This window comes from Ciconia boyciana, chromosome 4 (genome assembly GCF_034638445.1).
Source record: "Ciconia boyciana chromosome 4, ASM3463844v1, whole genome shotgun sequence".
NCBI lineage: Eukaryota > Metazoa > Chordata > Aves > Ciconiiformes > Ciconiidae > Ciconia > Ciconia boyciana.
In genome coordinates, this window is record NC_132937.1 from 56,032,735 (window position 1) to 56,052,500 (window position 19,766).

At 37.6% G+C, this 19,766-nt stretch overlaps 1 protein-coding gene across 1 annotated transcript in view; it reads right to left on the minus strand.

Moving 5' to 3' along the window:
* The window catches only part of RORB (RAR related orphan receptor B), a 136,526-nt gene that overhangs the window by 29,906 nt on the left and 86,854 nt on the right, over positions 1–19,766 (minus strand). The window contains exons 2-3 of the mRNA XM_072859243.1: positions 5,115–5,200; positions 532–673 (exon numbers count right to left, since the gene is read on the minus strand). Of these exons, the coding sequence (XP_072715344.1) occupies positions 532–673; positions 5,115–5,200 (228 nt within the window). The remainder of the gene's footprint in view (positions 1–531; positions 674–5,114; positions 5,201–19,766) is intronic.

A 19,766-nucleotide genomic window follows, 5' to 3' on the forward strand; every position in this document is an offset into this window, starting at 1 on the left:
AATGCACAGGTAAAAGAAATGTTTTGTTAGCAATGCAAAATACTTGGTCAAGTGCTCTGAATAAAACAAACAGAAACCCCTAATGCTATCAAGGTGTAAATTTCTTCTCAACTGCGTATTTACTGCCACAGACCTTTAGAGATCTCAAGGAAAGGGATGCTTTCACACTTCAATATTTAATGTTAAGATAAATGCTAATGTTTAATATAAGACATTATCTAAACTGGAATACAAATCCACCTCTCCAGAGGTGACCTTTTTGTGCTTTTGATCAGAAAAACACATTTCACTTCTGACTCTTTCTATTCCAAACTAATACTGCTCTCCATTTTGTGATTTCCCCACCCTCCCCATGAAAATAGCCTCCTTTGTTAACTGAATGGCAAAGATCCATGTCTCACAGTCCGTGCATTACAAAGCAAGGAGCTTCTCCTCTCTTTTTTTCCAGAAATCTACAGGGAGTTTAAGTAAGTCAGCAGTGAAGAAGAGTTTCAAAGGGTTTAGGCGTGAAACAGGAATCTGACTCCTTACCATCTCGAGACATTCCCAGGGCAAGACATTTCTGCAGTCGGCAGTGTTGGCAACGATTTCTGTTGGTTCTGTCAATTAAACAGTTTCTCTGCCTTGGGCAGGAGTAGGAGGCATTGTTCTGCTGACTCCTCCGAAAGAATCCCTAGGGGCAAGGGAGCAAGAGAGACCAAGTATTACCATGTGCATATATGTGCACACACACATACACACAGAACCATGTAAACAACTACAATAAACTCTTATTCAGTGCAATGCTACTTATGCTATGGCTTTGCAGATGTGTTGGCCTCGTATAGTGAAATTAAAGAACATTTACTTATAATAAGGAGAATTGTGCTTTTTTCTGTAAAGAATGTAATTCTACTTTGTTAAAACGCAAACAATAATATTACAGAATGCATTCTTATTGTGCAATAACAACCATGTATCATCTAATGCTTGCTCCTAATCGAGGAAAAGCTTGTCAGCATTTGTAAATAAATGACTTAAAAGTATTTGTTCTGTCTATTTTCTTCCTTTAATGAAAGAGCCTGGTAATAACCGGCACTGGCTATGCATAGTGTTAGAAGCTGAAATCTGCTGTTCAATTTAACCTGGCAAATGTTGATCTAATCTGGAGGGACCATACACTTCAGGAGTGAAAAGTAATTCAAATTCAAGCATCACAAAAGCACTGGGATTTAATGACTGTATCAAGTAAAGCCAACACACAATGGAGAAAGCAACACCTTTAGACACTACCATGAGAAAGTAATGACATTTTCCATTTCAATAGAATATAACATTATCCATTTTATCTATGTAAAAATGTGTAGTTATTCTATCTCCTAGAAGGTTTTTCTGGCCAGTTGTGGGCTATTTGGCTAAAGATCAGAGGGCTAAAAGGAGAGTATTAACCCGTATGTAAGGCCTTACGAGCTCCCAGCTGCTCTGGGAGGCCTTACGAGCTCCCAGCTTCTACCACGGGTTATGGTAGAAGTGACATGAAGTGGTAGAAGTGACATAACCATATGGTTATGGTAGAAGTGACATGAAATGGCAGAGGTGACAAGAGGAATCAAACCAGGGAGTGAGGATTAGGGAGAGAAAGAGAGAGGGAGAAGGCATTTTATGATATTCTTTTCTTTCGAGTAAAATAAAGGACAGGAGAACAGCAAGTCCAGAGAGAGAGAAACAAAGAAGAGAAGTTCCTTGGTCACTTTGGCATCTTTAGACACAGGCAGCTGCAGGGTTGTTTGGTGGGACAGCTGAAGGACAGCCTAGACACTGCGGGAAGCCATGAGGAGAAAAAGGGCAGAAAGCATCATTACTGCAGTTATACTAGTCACCAAAGTGGTCGTGCCTTTCTGGGCTGGTTTGCAAACAGCTCTAAATGGAGCAAGAAAGCAGAGCTGACTTCATTTATCAGACAAAACCAGTGTCATGTCCGCACAGGCTGACAGATGGTAATACCGAGCAATGGAAATGGTGGCAGTCGTGCATTTTGGGGGAACGAGAGTGGGGAAGCAACGAGGCGACAGTGTCAAGGGCTCAATTCGCTTGCCTGAGTTCTCACTCAAGTCCCGGAGAACCCAATGAGGATGGTGTGGGGTGTCAGTAACAACAGGCGACAGGCATGGTGTCCCATCAAGGACACCAGCAGTGCTAGCTCCTGAGGTCGAGTGTAAAGAGACTCACTTCATCTGGCCTGTGCTAGTTTCATCAGTGATTATAGTATATCTAAAAACTAAATTAAGTTTTACGATTTGCAGTTTTGAGAACAGGGATGTCCTTTAGTGGAACTCTCAGATAAAATCTGGTGGGGACTTATCTGATCCTGGCTGACCAAAATTTTCCTGGAACTGTGGAGATGAGTTTAAGACTAAATGGATGCTAATTGCAGATATTTCTACTCTATTTGCTGAACTTTACAGCCAGTTTTGTTTTTGACATGCAAAGGATTTTCTGGTTTAAAAGTTTTGATTTTAGCAGCTGCTATGTAGATATGCATTTGAGAGAACAAATGAATTAAACAATGTTAAAACCCCCCCCACAACCATCTAGCATTGACTGTGCCTTATCCTGTAGCGCTGTTTTTTCCCATTAAGGTTGATCTCATCTCAGAAGAATTTGTTCGTTCCTTCTTTGCCCCTCTTAGGAAAAAATCAAGGGTTACATAATAAAATTAATCTACAGTAGGTAATTTATTTTTCCAAGGAGACTTTTGTAGTCTCTTTCTCCTGCATAAGATCTAAATGTTGTCTTACAAAGTACAGACAATCCTTTCATTTTATTTTTAGGGGATCTTTATATAATATTGGCTATATTTACTGGGAATAATTCCATTTGAGGGAAGGAGGATGCAGCTCATTACTGAGGAGCTACGGACGTAAAGACAGGTTTCCAATATTCCCAACACTGACAACAAGTCTTTCTGCATCTTGAAGAAGTCACTTTATCCATCACTGACAGTCAGTCTGAGAAGGGAAATGGTCACATGAACTACTGTCTAAATCATGACAAAAGAGTGGTAGCAAGTACTTTGCTCTGGGGGTAGGCAGGAAGGATGATAAAAGGCTTCTCAGCAAAAGAAGGAGCCACAGAGACAGATGGTATGGAAACCTGTCTTCAGGTTTCACCCCTTCAGTGACGACAGTGGCAGAGCCACCACGTTCTTCAATGGGTCCAGCACATTATTCAGCATATGCAGGCGTGCACACAAAACAGTGGTAATATTTATGATGCCTCTTAAGCACTTAAAATATGCATTTGCAGTGGCATAGCTAATGTAGGGACACAGAGTTAGAGGATTTCCTGTCCCTTGAAGTTTGTAGCACTGCCACTGGCAGTACAATCCTCGGATGCTGTGTCCTGAAATGCTGTGGCTGCCTGGTGCCTGGCTCAAGGTCTGTGCGTGCTTACGGAGTGGTTCTTGCCTCTTCCACACATGGTGTCCCTCTTAATTAATTCAAATTTCTGACACATTCAGGCAAAAGGAGCTAGAAATTACAACTTATTAGTATGCAGGCTGAGCAAATAGTTATTTAATTGCTGAGCAATGAAGACCAGAGTTACACTGCCTGAGACAGCGCTTACCTTAAGAGAGCTCTGACAGACTGAGATGCCTCCCATCAGACCCGATGTGAAAACTGACATCTTTTTCACAACAGGCTCACAAAACAAGACTAATTGATCTGATACTGCAAAACTGGCACAAAAACAATAGGATTAAAACTGTCGTAAGTGGAAGAGAAGCTCTTTATCTCAATAAGCAGTCTACACACAGAGCTGAGGGGTATCATCTCCTGTTGAGGCACACACAAGGGCCAGAATTAACCCTAATCACATCTACAGGAGACTCTACCCCTAACTGCTCTGTGGGCGCTGAGTACCGAGACAAGATGCTGTTTTTCTGCTTAAAGCATTTTTCTCCTGTAGCTTTTGTGCCAGTTTTGTAGTATCAGATCAATTAGTCTAATCCTGTTTCATGTGATCATCATAAGAAGGTGCTTGTTTCTAGTCCAGTGTCACAATAACACAGTGACACACCGCGGGTTGTTCTATTCACAATTGTTAAAATTTCTGAAAGAAATCTGATCTTTGTAATTTTATTGCTTCTCAATGTGTTGGCATTAAAAACTTTATTTTGGGAATGGGTGCACCCAAATTTTCAGATTTTTTTAGATGTTCTAAAATTTTGTAACATATTAAATAAATACAGACTTGTTATTTCACTCTAAAAATATACACCCACACTCAAATGTACTAGTTTTTGAGTTTCCACATAGAAGAAATAAGAGATGCTGCCTCTCCATCTTTGGAATTTCCCATTTACAGTCAAAGCTGAAATACCCACATTTGTATGAAATTCTGGTTTTCCATGAGTAATAATATAATTCTTTAGGTAATAAAATCAGAGAGTATTTTTAAAGTTGAAAACTGAAGCCTTTCTTCTCTTGGCTTGTGGTCTGATTTGCGTTATTTGAACTAATGCCTGAGATAATATGTTAATATGACTAAGCAGCATGGAAGGGTTTTTTGCCCTTTTTTTTTTTTTTTTTTTTAACCTCCAATCCCAGCAATTGCCCTGTGCTGGAGCCTATAAGGAAGAAGACAAAGGATCCCTTTACACCAGTTATAATCTAAGGCATTTTTTATTTTGGAGATTACAGTTTGGCCTGCAGAGAATACAAAGGGGATAAAATAGGACCAAACTGACACCTGTAAGCTTTTAAGATGTTGAACAGAGATACTACGGCAACTTTTAATGCTACACGGATTGTATAGGAAACAAGATAAGAAATCCATCTCTCAAGCTGATTTAAGGTAGAACAGGTGTGACTTACAGTTGCTAGCCTGTGTATCAGCACTTATACTGCATCAGATGCGATTAATTCATGTTTCAAATGAGGAGGTAACTCTAAAGACTATTTGATGAAAAAGAAAGCAACTAGTAAAATTAGGTATAAAATGTATCTATATCAGCAGCAGTCTTTACAGCCTTTGGCACCACTTGCTTGAAAGCGTGTAAGAGTGTATTATTGTACACAGACGCCTGAGGCTAATGCAGATGCTGACGACTATGCTGTATTAAAATCTCCTACCTTGCAGCCTTCACATGTGATGACTCCATAGTGTATTCCAGAGGACTTATCACCACAAATTTTGCATGGTATCACTTCAATTTGCGCTGAAAAAGAAAACAAGACAAATATTTTGAGTACATAATTCTATTTCATTTCTTTCTTTCTCAAATGAAGATCTTAAGAACTAGAGCTAGACAGTAGGTAACCTGTTCACCCCCATGACAATATAAAACTGTTTTGTATTGTACTGTGTGTTTCTGAATGCTTTGATTTGGCAAATTTTAATTGCTTCACATTATGTAGTTTCTACCATACCCCACAAAACTCTTCAACAATTTAAGATATCTCACAATTAGCAAGTTTTTCCTCATATTCTCTTTTTTTGTTTTTACTTGTTAATTTAATCATCATTATTGCTGATGACAGTCATTGAGGTCCTAAATAATTATCTAGATTGTTCTTGCTCACACATTTCAAATATTTATGACTTCATTTTGCTGAGGTAGAATTACATGGTATATTTTGATGCATTTTTCAAAGCAGGAGAGGTGATGAAATTTTCACATCCTTCAGTTTATGGCTTCAAGACACAAAAAGATACCAATCCCACTGGCAGAAGTGGGCTTGCAAATGATTGCTTAACCTCCCCTTCTCTTCAAGCTATTTATTTCAACACCAGGCCACAGGCAGGCAAGGCCCACAGACCGAATTTAAGTAGCCAGTGGCTGTATGCTGGGAGAGGCAGGTACTATCTGAAAATGTTTGAATGTGGATATGCTTCAGATCCTTTTATAAACATAATGGTCATTTAATTCTGAGAAGGAAAACTTATTTTGCTATCTTCCAGGCATTTTTTCTTTTGCTAACATAGCTGTTTGCGTCCCTCAACTACTTTGAATCTTATGTGTGTGTTTCCTTTGATGATGCTGTAAGAGCACATACTCTGAAATATAGGGACGGATTGTGCCTTTATTCTAGTCAGATGCATTGAGAAGAAATAGAAAACCTATTTGCTTTCCCTTTCATTTGTTTTCCTATGTGGGATACATGCCTCCCTGCAATTCTCCTGCCACTTGGAAGTAGCATCACACTTGGTAAGGATCAGTACACCTGGTAGATGTCTTTCCTCCATTCCCAGGGCAACTATAGCAGCAGTTCTCTGCAACACAAGTCACTCATCAAATCCTTGGGTAGCAAAGCTAAGAGCTTATGTAGTATGGCTACCTTGAGCACAAGGATTGCTAACCGTTAGTACTTTAACTGGATACATTCAACTCCAAAATGGATTGGGAGACAGGGAAACAAGATTATTGTCCAGATGCTCATCCTAAGAAAAGCATCAGATTTCAAACCTGTGACCAGTTGAAAAGGTTATAAATGTTGGGAAAAAAGGTACTTAAAAATGACTGCACATTGTAAGCTAAGCACTAAGCATGCTTGTACAGTGGATGCTGTGACAATGTAATGATATAGTCTGGATTTTGCCTTGTTTCTACATGTGGTTATAATTTATCACTCCCACTAGCAGCCAAGAGTTTCCTAAGAGTTACTTTCCTACCACTGTGTGGTTAAACAACTAAAACTCAGAACCGTATGTGCAGAGCCACTGCACTTCCCACTGAAAGGTGCATTGGATCCCCTACTCCCCTAGACCCCTACTTAGGGTAGAGGCCTACCAAAGCAAACTCCACAAGGTGAATTCTAGCAGGCCCTCTTCTGTGGAAAGTCAAATAACTATTCCTTGGGACACCTTGTCCCAAAGGAATCAGGGAAGAGAGGTGTTCATGGATGGCTAAATAGACTTTAGTTCCCCAATGTGAGATCAGTTTCCTGAGATGCTGTCTCTGATCAAGCACATTTTTAGGCAAGGCTTAGGCAAGCAAACCAGTTTTTAAACTGCTCCTAATCCAGGATTGATCGAATTAATTTTATTGTAGGAAATAGCAAGTTGTTGTTAATATGTTCTGGATGGAGATAACCCAGAACCAAAATCTTGCTTGCTTTTGTACTTAAGAAAATTCATATTTAGGAATATAATTTCCTATGTCATCCACAATTTTTGGGCTAGCTTCTGTATCCCGTTTTGTTTTCAAGAACTAGGTGGTCATAGTTTCTTTCTTTTCCTAAGAAACCAATATGCGTTAGCCATCCTGGCATGATAGCCACATAAAAAAGAAAGCAATTCCTTACAGAACAGCATCTGCAGTTCCTCAGCAATTTTTCCAGGTTGATCCTGCTCAAAAATTCCTATGCCATATCCCCACTGAAGTAATTAAAACATTTAAACATGCACCTCCGGGTACCGCTGTTTGAGAGGCTAGTTTGAGTAATTGCTCACAGGTCTCTGCTTGAGAGTCATGTGGAGGGAGCAAGGCTCGTGTCTGAGACCACACGCTGCTTTATGTTGACAAGCCTCCAAGACATATGTCAATGTCAAGATGCAGGAACTACAGTGGGAATGGGAGGAGATCTTCAGGAAAAGACAAGACAAAGGAAGAAAAAAAACCCCAAACAATATGAAGGTACTTTTAATGTGACTTGCATACAGAGTTTGTAACTGCAGTAGGAACAGAGACAGAAGAATTGATCCTGTGACACTCATTGCATTTAGCACAGTACTCGCTACTGTGAGCAATCAATAATTCCATGCATGACTTGGAATTATAAGCATGAAGTTCATGGTAAATATTTGTGGACCAGGTCACTAAATGCTAAGGCTACAGGTTTCAATTAATATGAAATAAGTACTTTAGACTTGCGACTCATCAGTTAATTCAAACCCTTACTCAAAACTAACCATTCTATAAATTAGTAAATACAGGATGCCTAGGAAATTGCTACCATGGCTCCTTAGGGAGCTCACAGAAAAGACAGCATCTTTAGGACACAGTAGGCGTTTGAAGAAGTTTGGAAAAGTAGACTCTGCTACTGTCTCCTAGGCATTTCTTTTTGTTCATAAGACAGCAGAACAATTTAAGGATTCGTAACAGAAAGCTTGAGTCATTAATTGTACAGGCCAGATGAAAAAGAAGCCACTGTATTCCCAGAAACATCTTGAATTACTGTAATTAACACCCAGTGTACCAGGTTTCTTTTGCAGATTTAATGACTGTCAGAGGCTACTACACCTTTTTCACATTGTATCTTTGTTCAGCTGCCTAAAATTTTATGTTGTTTTTCTTCTTCCCTTCTCCTCTTAGACCAACAAACAGTTTAGGGACCTGTATATCCTACCTCTCTTTACAGTGATTATAAAATAAGCAGCTTGCTTCTGAATTCCTTACAAGTATAAAATGCACTGATTCACTACTGATTCCTGAATATTGAGGCAAAAATGGAATGAACTAATAATAGTGGAGTTGCCACAATGATAACTTTTAGCAGCACAAGAATAGAACTTATCTTCTCCCAATGTAGTAAACATGAGGAAGGATATAAGAGCAAAATTACTTATCTCCACTTTTAAAGTCCTTCCACTTGCCTTCTTACCCATCAGTTTTGATAATGTGAATAAGAATAATGGTTTCTACGTCTTTTCAAGCAATAACACGTCTCAACTGTCCATTTGTCCAATTTTTCAACAAGCACATTCAGTTTTCATCCTGTCTTCAGACGTATCACTCGATAAAAGCCTGCAAAACCACCATCACCCTGATGTCTAACAAAACATTTATAATGTTTGGATATGTGCTGCATTGTGATCGCTGTAGCTTCTGTAGCTTCTCTCATCAATACCACAGGGTCATCCCTCTGAGGTATTTCTCTCTTACTTAATACTTAAGTTTAAAGTTCTTTGGGGCTGGGAACTGTCTCTAGTTTTATATGGTGCCCTACAAATTAGAATGCCGCAAGGGAAATGAATTAATTCTACATCACTAGTAACAATAATCCACAGATGCTGGGTTTACCACCTGGAACTTAATTTGTTCTCTCAGGACAACAGGAAGAAGGGTGGAGTTCTATTAAGGAAGCTAATACAAAATCATCTCACACATTTGAAATGAACACTTGGGTAAAACCAAATGTGTACTTAAAACCATATTCAAACCAATTATTAGCTATTTTCTCAAATGCTGCCCCAAGAGGAATAAAAAAGTACATGGAGCTGCTTTTTTCTGTTTTTTTTTTTACCAGGAAAAAATTTACTCATGGGCACAAAATTAATGATCCTAAAAGTAAGGCAATAAGCAGGTTTCAGGAATTATTATGTTGGTGAAATTAGGAATAAATCTGGAATGAGATACACAGTTAATTTGCTAAATTCCTCTTGAAACAAAGATAAGAGTCAGCAGCTAATGTGTCCATTGTGTATTTGTGAGGACTGCCACTCACAGGCATATGTTGTTCAACAAGAAAAAAGCAAAGCTCACATTTTATATAATCTCAGTTTAACATCTGAGGAACTTCATTCGGGAGAGACAGGACTATAATCTCCCAGAACTGTAGCTTTGGTTCCAAGGGGAAAAAAGACTAGAGCTTTCAATATGCAGTTCTTGATCAAAAGAAGATACTAAAGCATGCTGGGCATGAACTTTAAAGAGGAAGTCCTGTCTCTAATTTGTTGATCCAGGAGGGATTGCACTTGGAAACATCAATGCTAATCAGAGAACTGATATCAAAAAAAGCAGCTCCTTCACCTTCCAAGAATTCCCATCATCCTTAAGCTGGAGTACTTTGAAAAATGCTAGCAGATTGTCCCAGTTCACTTTCATGTTTGTATCCCTAAGTGATTTCAAATTAAATATATTCAGCATTTTTATCTAGTTGCCAACTCTGCTTTTTTTATCCTAACCTGTGTGAGTAAGACAGGCTTTTTTCCTTGCACGTTACCATCAATAGAAATTTCCAGTATAAATCATGCTGCCAACTAGACCTTGGTATCCCCTTTGCCACTGGATTAGATATTCTGTGGCTTCACAGCAAGACTTCAGGTGCTTTGCATTTGTATTTAATAATCTGAAAATATACAGCTGAGGATACTGGTTATGTTTTCCAGCCTCTGTCATACCTCATGCAGTGAGAGCTACATAGTTAGCAATATCTCAGCAAGCTAATTAATGCCAGCTAATGTTAATTAATATGTCTGTAGATCCATTTGCTGTCAGCCATACCCCAAACGAGCCATTAGAGTAAGTAGATATGATGGAAATCACTCAGGAAAATAAAGTTTTCATAAGATATTAGAATTTTTGCACAGTGATACACACAACTCTGACTATATGTCTGGACCCTGGACTTCGCTAGAGCTACGATGACTGTCAGGTCCACTCTGCCCAGGGCCCTCTCTGCATGTGCAGCAAGGCTGATGATTCCCAAATATGCCAGTCCTACAGCTCATGTGCAGAGACGTACAAATTCCCCAGAAGCGGCAGTTCTTTTATATCTATATGTCTCACTGGGCACACACAGTAGATTTGCTCTGTTCATGATCTGTAAAAACTTGTCACGAATTTCAAAGTAACTGGTAGTCTTGGAAGTTGGATATTGAGAAATCTGATAGATCATTGCTCAAAATAGAGGAGTGATAGATTACTGCTAAGAAGATTGTTTTTCCCATAAATCCACGCAATTGTCAGATCTGATTTCTTTCATGGTCTCACACTCTTAACCGAAGTTTTTTTAGCTTATAATCAATGTCAGTTGGAAAGTTTTTTAGTGACACGTTTTCTTTTTCCCTTCCTCTTTTTTGATTTTCCAGTGAAAAAAAAAAACAAAAAGCACTGAATTGTACATCAACTCTTCTTACAGATCATCTCTGCCCTTTATTGCAATAGTCTAAAGACTATTAGAGAAGAACCTTTTAAAACCTCAAGTTTTTTTGATTAAAAAAATGTCTTTATGTAGTTACGTTGTGCATCCTTATTGTGTGCATTTAAAAATTATTTTTTAAAAGAAAAGGTAAGATCAAACCTTAGAAATATGCATGACAATGTCTGTAGACTGATGAAAAGTTTCAAAATTGCACGTTATATATTAGCCTTTTTGCAGGTTTTGCATATGAAGGAAATATGTTTATATCTGCACTGTAGTTATACACTTTGAAAGACTTTTTGTATCTGTTTCATGGCCATAATAATGTTTACAGAGCATTGTCAAATGCTTTGAAATAGGCAGATGAAGTAATATGAGTTCAAATGATTATGGCTGCTCCAGAGCAGCCATAATTTGTATCTTATTGTAACATACTAATTTTGGAACAAGTCTGGAAAGAATGATCTGCACAGGTTACTTGCCTTTACATTCAGCAGAGAAGGTGAAATTATAGGAAAAAAAATTTAACGCAGCAGAACTACCTTTTCCCATCACAATAAGCACAGAAATAAGAAAAAATGTTTTTGTTCAAATGCCCTTTCTTTCCTTCCCTGAGTGTAATTACAATAGATCTAGCAGTGTTATTTAACAATTTATGAATAGTAAAAAGTTGCTATGCTTGTGATGGTCCAAGGATATAGATAAGATGAGATTTTTCAGATAGATGTAATATCTTTTATTAGACCAAGGGATACATTCTTTTAAAAAGAAATGCTTTTTATCACACCTTAGATAGGAGCAAAGGACTTCAAGCTTAAAACAGGTTAAGGATAATTGCTCAGAGCTGAATTTCATTATGCTAATCAATTAGAAAAGCTGCAAGATTTGCAAGGTTGGATGATTCTCTGTGGAGCAAAGGTGGTTGTGAGCAAGACAACCATAAGAGTCTTAAGAGCAGTGACATGATGTTGTGAGATAATTGGTATATACTTATTTTGGATTGCCAGTCTTTTTTTCTGCAGAAGTGATGATTTTAATGAGTTTTAAAAATATGTAAATTAACAGAAAATCTCTATTTCCGTGGGGTTATTACAAGACTTTGGTGGTGATGCTGTTTCCTGGACTCCAAATAAAACCTGGGCAGCTTTTTTCCCCAAGAATGGCAGCCCAACACTCAGTGAAACACCAGAAGGTTAGGAAGATGCCAAAGGCACAGGATTGCTACCTACCAGCTTGTTTGTTTCTTTATTTTGGACAAGACAGAGTGGTTGAAGTGCAGAAGAAGCACACATGTTTAAGGCTGTCCTGGACTTTTGTGGGATGGTTCACAGCCAGGGAAGGCAGCAGAAGAGAAGCAGAATTGCCTGTATCCTCTGCAGGGTGGTGATAGCTAACACAGACAAATACAGCCCAGTGTCCCGATCCAAAAAGATGAAAATCAGCTCCCTTGTCAGAAGCTATGGCTCAAAGCTTGACCTCTGAAAGGCTGTGCTCAAAGAGGTCAGAAAGGGTAAAAGGATCAGTAAACTTTGACAACTCATCTAGCACTCTGTAAACCTATACAGAAGCATTTTCATTGCCTCTCAGCATGGACTTCTCTATATTAATCTAAGAAATCTTTTCCCTAGTAACTCATATGCATGGAAATTATGTGTGTAACTTCAAAGGATGGTGCTACAGTAAAACAAGTTACCACACAACAAAAACAGGTTGCCAAACCAATGATTTGGGCTCCATAGGTGAGTTCAAATCAGAGATATTTAATTAAATTCTCAAAGCCTTAGCTTGGGCCCCATAAAGAGCTCAGAAACTTGCCGTATTCACAAGGAAAGATTTAAGTGTATAATAAATGCGGAATTATTACTGTACATTTTCTACTTCCTTCAAAGACTCAAGCAATGGTTCTGCTGATACTGCATACTTTCCCTAAAGAGATTATTATGTTAATCCCAAATATTATACTACCCAAGCTATCTTATATTTGAGCTCATCAGATCCAATGTTCTGCAAATAATCTCTAGCAGCTTTAGCTAGTGTTTATATAAGCTGGTCAGGATGGCTATTTGAGCAGTGACGACTATGTTTTCTATGCAATTCTCTACACAGTGAATGTGCATTTGCTCAAAAAATAGCAGCCTATACAGAAAATATGTTGCACATGCAAAGTTCTTTCCTATGAGAAGTACACTTAGTATTTACTCTGCCAGCCTATTTGTCATAATTTGTGGATGTTTCACTTAAATGGTTTGCAATATAACAGGCATTTAGCAGGACAAATTCTTTTCCCTCCCTACTTGTCTTTACTCAGAAAGCTACTCAGAGTGTGCCCAATGTTTCTGAATTACTGCTTCCTGACAGACAACAATCCATGGCTATATTTTTTTTCTCTTCTGGATAAATGAACTAATGAACTTTGCAAGTGAAAAGCCCAGATAGCATGATAAATATTTACAGTCCCTTTTGCCCATTGAGAACTGGCTGAAATTGTCATGTAGTACTCAGCATCTTAGTGGAAATTCTTTATGTTAGATATGCATAGATCACTGCTGTACAGTTACAAAGCCTAGTAGCACAGAGAGATGTGGCAGGAACAGGCTCTGAAGAACTTTTTTTTTCAAGGCTGTGGGATCACACGTGACCTTATCTTTCCTCACATGCAGCCATTGTTACTGCTTGCTGGAGTGGAGTGGAAATGAACTTAAAAATTACTTCAGCTTGCAGTGGAATGAAGGTGTAGTGCTTATTATTAGCTCTTTCTGTGGCAGCACCCTCTTCTCCAGCTCTTTGCTACTGGACTGCAGCTGCAGCACACTCACAATCCTTGCATCACACACCCCCCTCCCCTCCTACTTGCATTGTTTTACTCTAACATCCCCAGTTTCCTACACTTTCAGCAACACTCAAACCCAGAATTTGATGCCCTGCAAAATTATCAAAGGAAATGAGGACTGTTGCACAGTTCAGGTCTCCACACAGAACAAGCTGACACTCAGCAATTTGAGTATTCACGACTCAGTTGCCAGTAAACAGAGCCTGAAGCCAGCCTCTGTATAACCAGAGGCTTCAAGTATAATCCTATTTAACTCCTCTTCTACAACTGTTTATTTTCTGAACTGCTTCTCAAGCACTTGCTCTGATAAAGGGATGAAAGACTGCACCATCACCTGGGATGGACATCTATAAGAAGAAACAGCAACATCGTGTGGGGTGGGTGTTAGCAGTGCAATATTACAGTGCACTGTGAATGATTATGGATTTAGGACGGTTGTTCAATCTGTGGATACACACAAAATAGAGTTGCTGGACCTACAAAGAATGCAGCTTCAGAGAAAGTAACAACTGGGTCAGAACATTCTTCTACTGTCTCACCTCTCACATATTTATTTTTTTCAGTATTTATACTTCATGCAAAAGTTGTCTGCAAATTATGAGATACTCAGAGAGTTTCAAATGCTTTCTTCTTTTGGAAACATGTAAGTTAACATAGAAGAATCAAACCATCTAAATCTTTACTTCTGAAAATTAGTAGGTTATACACTGCTAGAAATAAATGCAATTAAAAATATGATAGAAAAATCACTAAGTAATACTTAGAATGGCAAAGTACTTTACCTTTATTTGAGTAAGTGAGCTCACCATTCAAATAACTGGATATTTATGTTTTAGGTTCTTCCATTTCTGTGGAAATCCATACTGATTTTTATTGAGGTCTCAATATGTTCTACTTTTTATAAACAAAATAATGGAAAAGGAAAGATGGGAGGTTGAGATTTGAAAAAGTCCAAACCTAATACACACCCGACAGGAATAACTAGTGCCATTTTTAAGATTTTGTAGGAAAAGCCATGTTTAAAATATCAGCTTTAGTAGGAACAAAAAAGCACTTCAAAGTCCAGAAATCACTACATATGGTAGCATATGTAAAAAGTCTAATAATTTTGTAATCTGTGTGCACCTTTAAAAAACAAATTTTATTTTCTTTTGTAACCATTGTTACAGCTACCTTAAACATTACCTCTTAGGGTACTGTACCCAAAGACAACATTTTCCTTTACAAGTTATGAAAATGTGACTTAAAATGACTTAAAGGCAATGTTAAAGCATACTCAGTGGTTACTAAAGGCTTTTGCAAACTTTGAAAAACATTATTTTCCAACTTTTCTCTCTCTCTTGTACATATTACATTATGGAGAAGATATAGAAAAAAACTTTCACGTCTAACAATGATGTGTAACAAGGATATGTTTCATATGGTAAGTATTCTGCTGTGGAAATCACATATCAAATAAAATAATGTTTCTTTTGCTTTATCAATTAGCCCAATACCTTATTTGTCAGACTAACATAGCTGATTGCCAATACCACATCACTGTTATTAGCAAAACACCCCTCTTTATATTTATTTGAATATGCATGCCTGCAAGATTGTTTAAACATTTAATTACATTAATTGATCATATCCTTAACTTCTCCCAAATATTACATCCCCAGTGTGAATTTTTATAGTTGTATCGCTTATTGTAGCAAGCAAATGTCACAATAGTTACATTTCTGGAAATTTAGTCCTGGAAGTTTTCTTTTATCTAATACTGAAAATTAAGCACAAAAGGTAGCTCAGCACTAACGAGTGAAGAAGTATACAGACTGAGTCATCTGAGCATGTACATTTAATTACAGAAAAGCCAAAGGACTTTCAGGAAGTCCTGCACAAAAAAAGTCAAGCACTACAGAGTGTGGACCATGAACAAAGGTGTGAGAATGGCATAACAGGGGAGTACAAAGGGTTATTTTGCACATTGATAAGTAAAATTCTTTTCAGCATGCCTGCTTTTTTTCCTCCCTGACCCTTAACACTCCTATTTCGTGGAAAGTTTCTCATTCCTGGAATCTCTGTAAATCTGTTTGCCCATTACAATGAAAAATGCTTAATTATACTGTTTTCTGACTGCCTTATGCAAGATATCTTCAGGAAAATTTTAGCTGATTTGACTATTACAATCCTATACTTTGATTAACAATACTTTGGTGAACCACAGGGCATGATGCAACTTAAAAACCCAAAGCATTTTAGTAAGCTAAATATATTGTATATTTGCAGTGCTGATAAACCACTCATTAATGCAGCTTTTAATGTTAAATGTTTTACAGCTTAAAGCTTCTTGCCAAAATAGCTAACTGTAATGCTCAAGGAAAAGTTGAGAGGAAAGAATACATAAGCATAGTTTATGTCTTTATTTTTGTTAATGAGCATGATTCAGTAGCAAAAGCCTTCTTAAAAGTGGGAGTTGCTTCCCCCCCCCCTTTTTTTTTTCCTTTTTCCTTTTAAGACAGAAAATCATCAAACTGGCTGCCCAAGGGAAAGAAGGGATCAGGAAATGTGTTTCTGCTAGTACAGATTTTGGTTCTGAGTTGCACTAAGTAAATTTGGAGTAATTCAACACACTCAAGTAGAGTTATAGCAGTGCAGCAAAAAAGAGGTTCTAACTTGCATTGTCTGGGACTTTCTGTAACTGCCATCACAGTCAATGGAATAATTTCCCATCCACTTTCCTGGATCATTTCCTTACAATACCTTCCCCTGTACATTAGGCACAGTATAACTCCTACAATGCAAAAGGACAAGAAACATAGGCAACAACAAACAAATAATAAAAGTGATTTCAGTCTGAAATGACTCTGAAATCCTTCTGGTGTTCACTTCTTAGAGCTCTTTTGAATTTGATCATATTTTTGATCGTCACTATGGATTTTCACTTTTGCACATTTTTATTTAAAATCTTTGCCCCATCTTTTGAAAAGCAATCAAATCAGCTGGAGATATTCTTGGATTTGCATCTGTTGCTGTCTGAAAAATGTTATACTTCCCAACTGTCTACTTACCAATTTAATCTGCCATCTTTTAACACAGTAGGAAGAATTAATCTTTAGTAAAACTCCAAGTGCAGTTGTCTCAAGGATAGATTTGGTACAGCATGGTTAATATTTCCCTATTTATGCTTTACAGGAATACCTCATATTGTTAAGGAAGTGAAGAAGAAAAATGTTTCAACTCACCAGTTGCATCAGTTTTTATTCTGGGTTGAATATCACACATTTTGTCGTAAATAAATAAGACTCCTAGGAGCAGAACAGTATTCTTCCTACTACCCTACTTATTCACAGTTACACCTGTGCTGTTGCAAAAGTGGAGTCTTAACAGACTGCATTAACAAGATTAAATGGAAGAAGTGATAAAGGCATAGACTGTTCCATTTCGTTAAGGAAGGGAGGAAGACTGCTGGAGGAACTAAGTAATGAAACACCATTTTCTTTTGATACTATCTTCATGTAGAATGCATTTCTTATTCCAGCCCAATCATTTAAAACTAATACTTCTTTTCTGGAAATTCTGAAAATAAATCTCAGCTTTCCTTTACCATCAGTTGTTTTTGTTTCAGACATATATAAGAAATGGGGGATTAGACTGGCAGATGTGAGATGCCAAATTATTACAGATAAAAACCCCATCTTGTGAAATAACAACTGTACGCTACCTACCTGCATCCAGAGCTAAAAAGTTAATTTGCTTACTGGGTTCTTAGACTCCATGTGACAGACCTGACTGAACTGTCTCTGTTAGACACCCATTACATTAAAGGAATATCAACTGAATCCTAGTTGCCCTTAGTTTGTACGGCCAGGGGGAATTTAGGGAATTTAGGGGTAAGCTCTCAGTATGAATCTCTAACTGTTGCTCAGAGCTTGGAACTACTATTTTTTTTTTTCTAGGCTCCCACATTGGCTAGGATTGCATCCTAGTTCACAGGTTATACTTGCAAGGGCATGCAGTGACTGTCATGGACCAAACATGGTGTAGACAAACTCAAAGCACTGCAAGCTTTACACAGGCTTTCTGTCAAAAACAAAACAAAGCAAAACAAGGCATAGGAAGAGAGAACTTTTACAACACAGCTAATACATTAAATGCAGTGTCTCTCTAATTCATTTTTCCCTTGTGAGTCTTTGAGGGTTTTCTGTGCTTGGAAAAAATTCCCCTCTGCTCCCTGTTACACATTCCCAGGCTTTTTTGCTGGAAGAGCTCTGCAAGGTTATTTCATTTCCAGGTAACCTTTCCATGTTAAACCATTCTCTCATGTCCTAACCTTTTGCATAAAGTACTTGTTGGAATAAGAGATGATTCAGATTTTAACAATTCTGTCCTGCTAACTCTGCATATTGATTCCCTTGGAATTTGTGCCAAAGATAAAACAGCGAGGATTTCATTTTCAAGATTCAATAAGCCTGATACATACAGAATACTGTTAATCCTACCTACTATTAAAAAAAGATGTTCAAAATTGCCACTATCTCAGCCACTTTGCTTTGAATGTTTGTTCTGGTTAGATACAACAGTGGAGGAATTTTCAAAAAAAGAAACCAATGCAAGGGGAAATATTAGGGGAGAGTTCCAAAGTTTATCAAAATAAGGAGAATTATTGAAGATTAGGAGAAGTACAGAAAATAAACAAATACATGAGCTGGGAATAGTCATCCTGAAAAAATATTTTTCCAATAATGAGGAAAACATTATGTAAAAGATAATAAGAAACAGGATGAGTTAATTACTTATAATAACTCATTTAAATCTGCATAAACATTACACAGCTATTTTTTTCATGATTGTTCCTAGAACCAGTCACGTAGGCTACATGTGATGTTGTGGGATTATAATCTTAAATAAGGTCCCAAACTCTTGGCCTGCTGCATTTCAGATGAATAAAAATTCCCTGGCTTGCTAAAAGAATAGGAATTGCCCTCTCTCTATTATTTCATAAATGGAAGCCTTTGATGTTATGGGGCATAATTTTTCTTGACTGGATAAATAATTGGTGTATAATTTTCCTCCTGTTGCAACAGCATTTCATTCTGCTGAAGTAGTGATTGCCTAACAAGATTTTTAAGTCTCACTGTTTCATAATATATTACTGTTCCCTATTAGACACACCACTTTCCTCTCAGATAAAAAACATGGATCAAAGAAATGGCCAAAAGAAATGAACAACATTTAAGGGTTCTTTTTCCCTTTTCTCCCTCTCTAATTTGTGTAACTGAAAATTAGTTCTGCATGAGTCAGAAAGAAATCAATAGATTGTTGCCAAATATTACAGACCCTTCTGATGCAGGAATTAGTATCAAACTGGTGCTGAGCAATGATTCCAGACACACTGGCTTTCAAATCGAGAATTATCACTTGACTAGCAGCCTAATAAATCACTCTGTATGTCCTGTCGGGCGCTTTCTGCCTCCACAGGCATCAGGGCAGGCAGAATTTGGACACAGAAGTCTTAGGTACTGTTTGCATTTTGTAACGAGAACTCAGTTCCAGAAGAAAATGGCAATATTTAAACTCTCACAAAAATATAATGACACGACATAGTTTTCAATTCTAAGTTCGTATTTCTAGAAATGTATCCCACTGACTCTCAGCTGAAAAAGAAAATTATATTGAGGAACAACTACAAGAGCTGAACAAATATAAAATGAAAGCTGAACAAATATAAAATGAAAACTCCACTCATCTATAGCATGGAGTAAAGCAAGCTCTGACATCCATGCTTTGCTAGCTGCCTTTTGACCAGGAAGCTGTCTTATGAGCTGGCTTAATAACTTGAACGAACGGACAATCTGAATAAAAGGGGCCTTCGTGCACTTAGTTTTCTTTTTAACTGTTTCAACACAAAGGGCTCATGAAAAGGTCCTATTTGCACATTCATGAAAAAAATGTTGCCTGTGTTCGGTTCTGCCTGATGATGTTCAACAGAAAAGAGATTTCTTTAATATGATAAATATTTTTAAGATCAAGAAAGGGAGGAATTTGGCACCAACGAGTGCTATGAAATACAGCCTTATTCCTTAATGTCCTGACAGTTAATTCTCTCA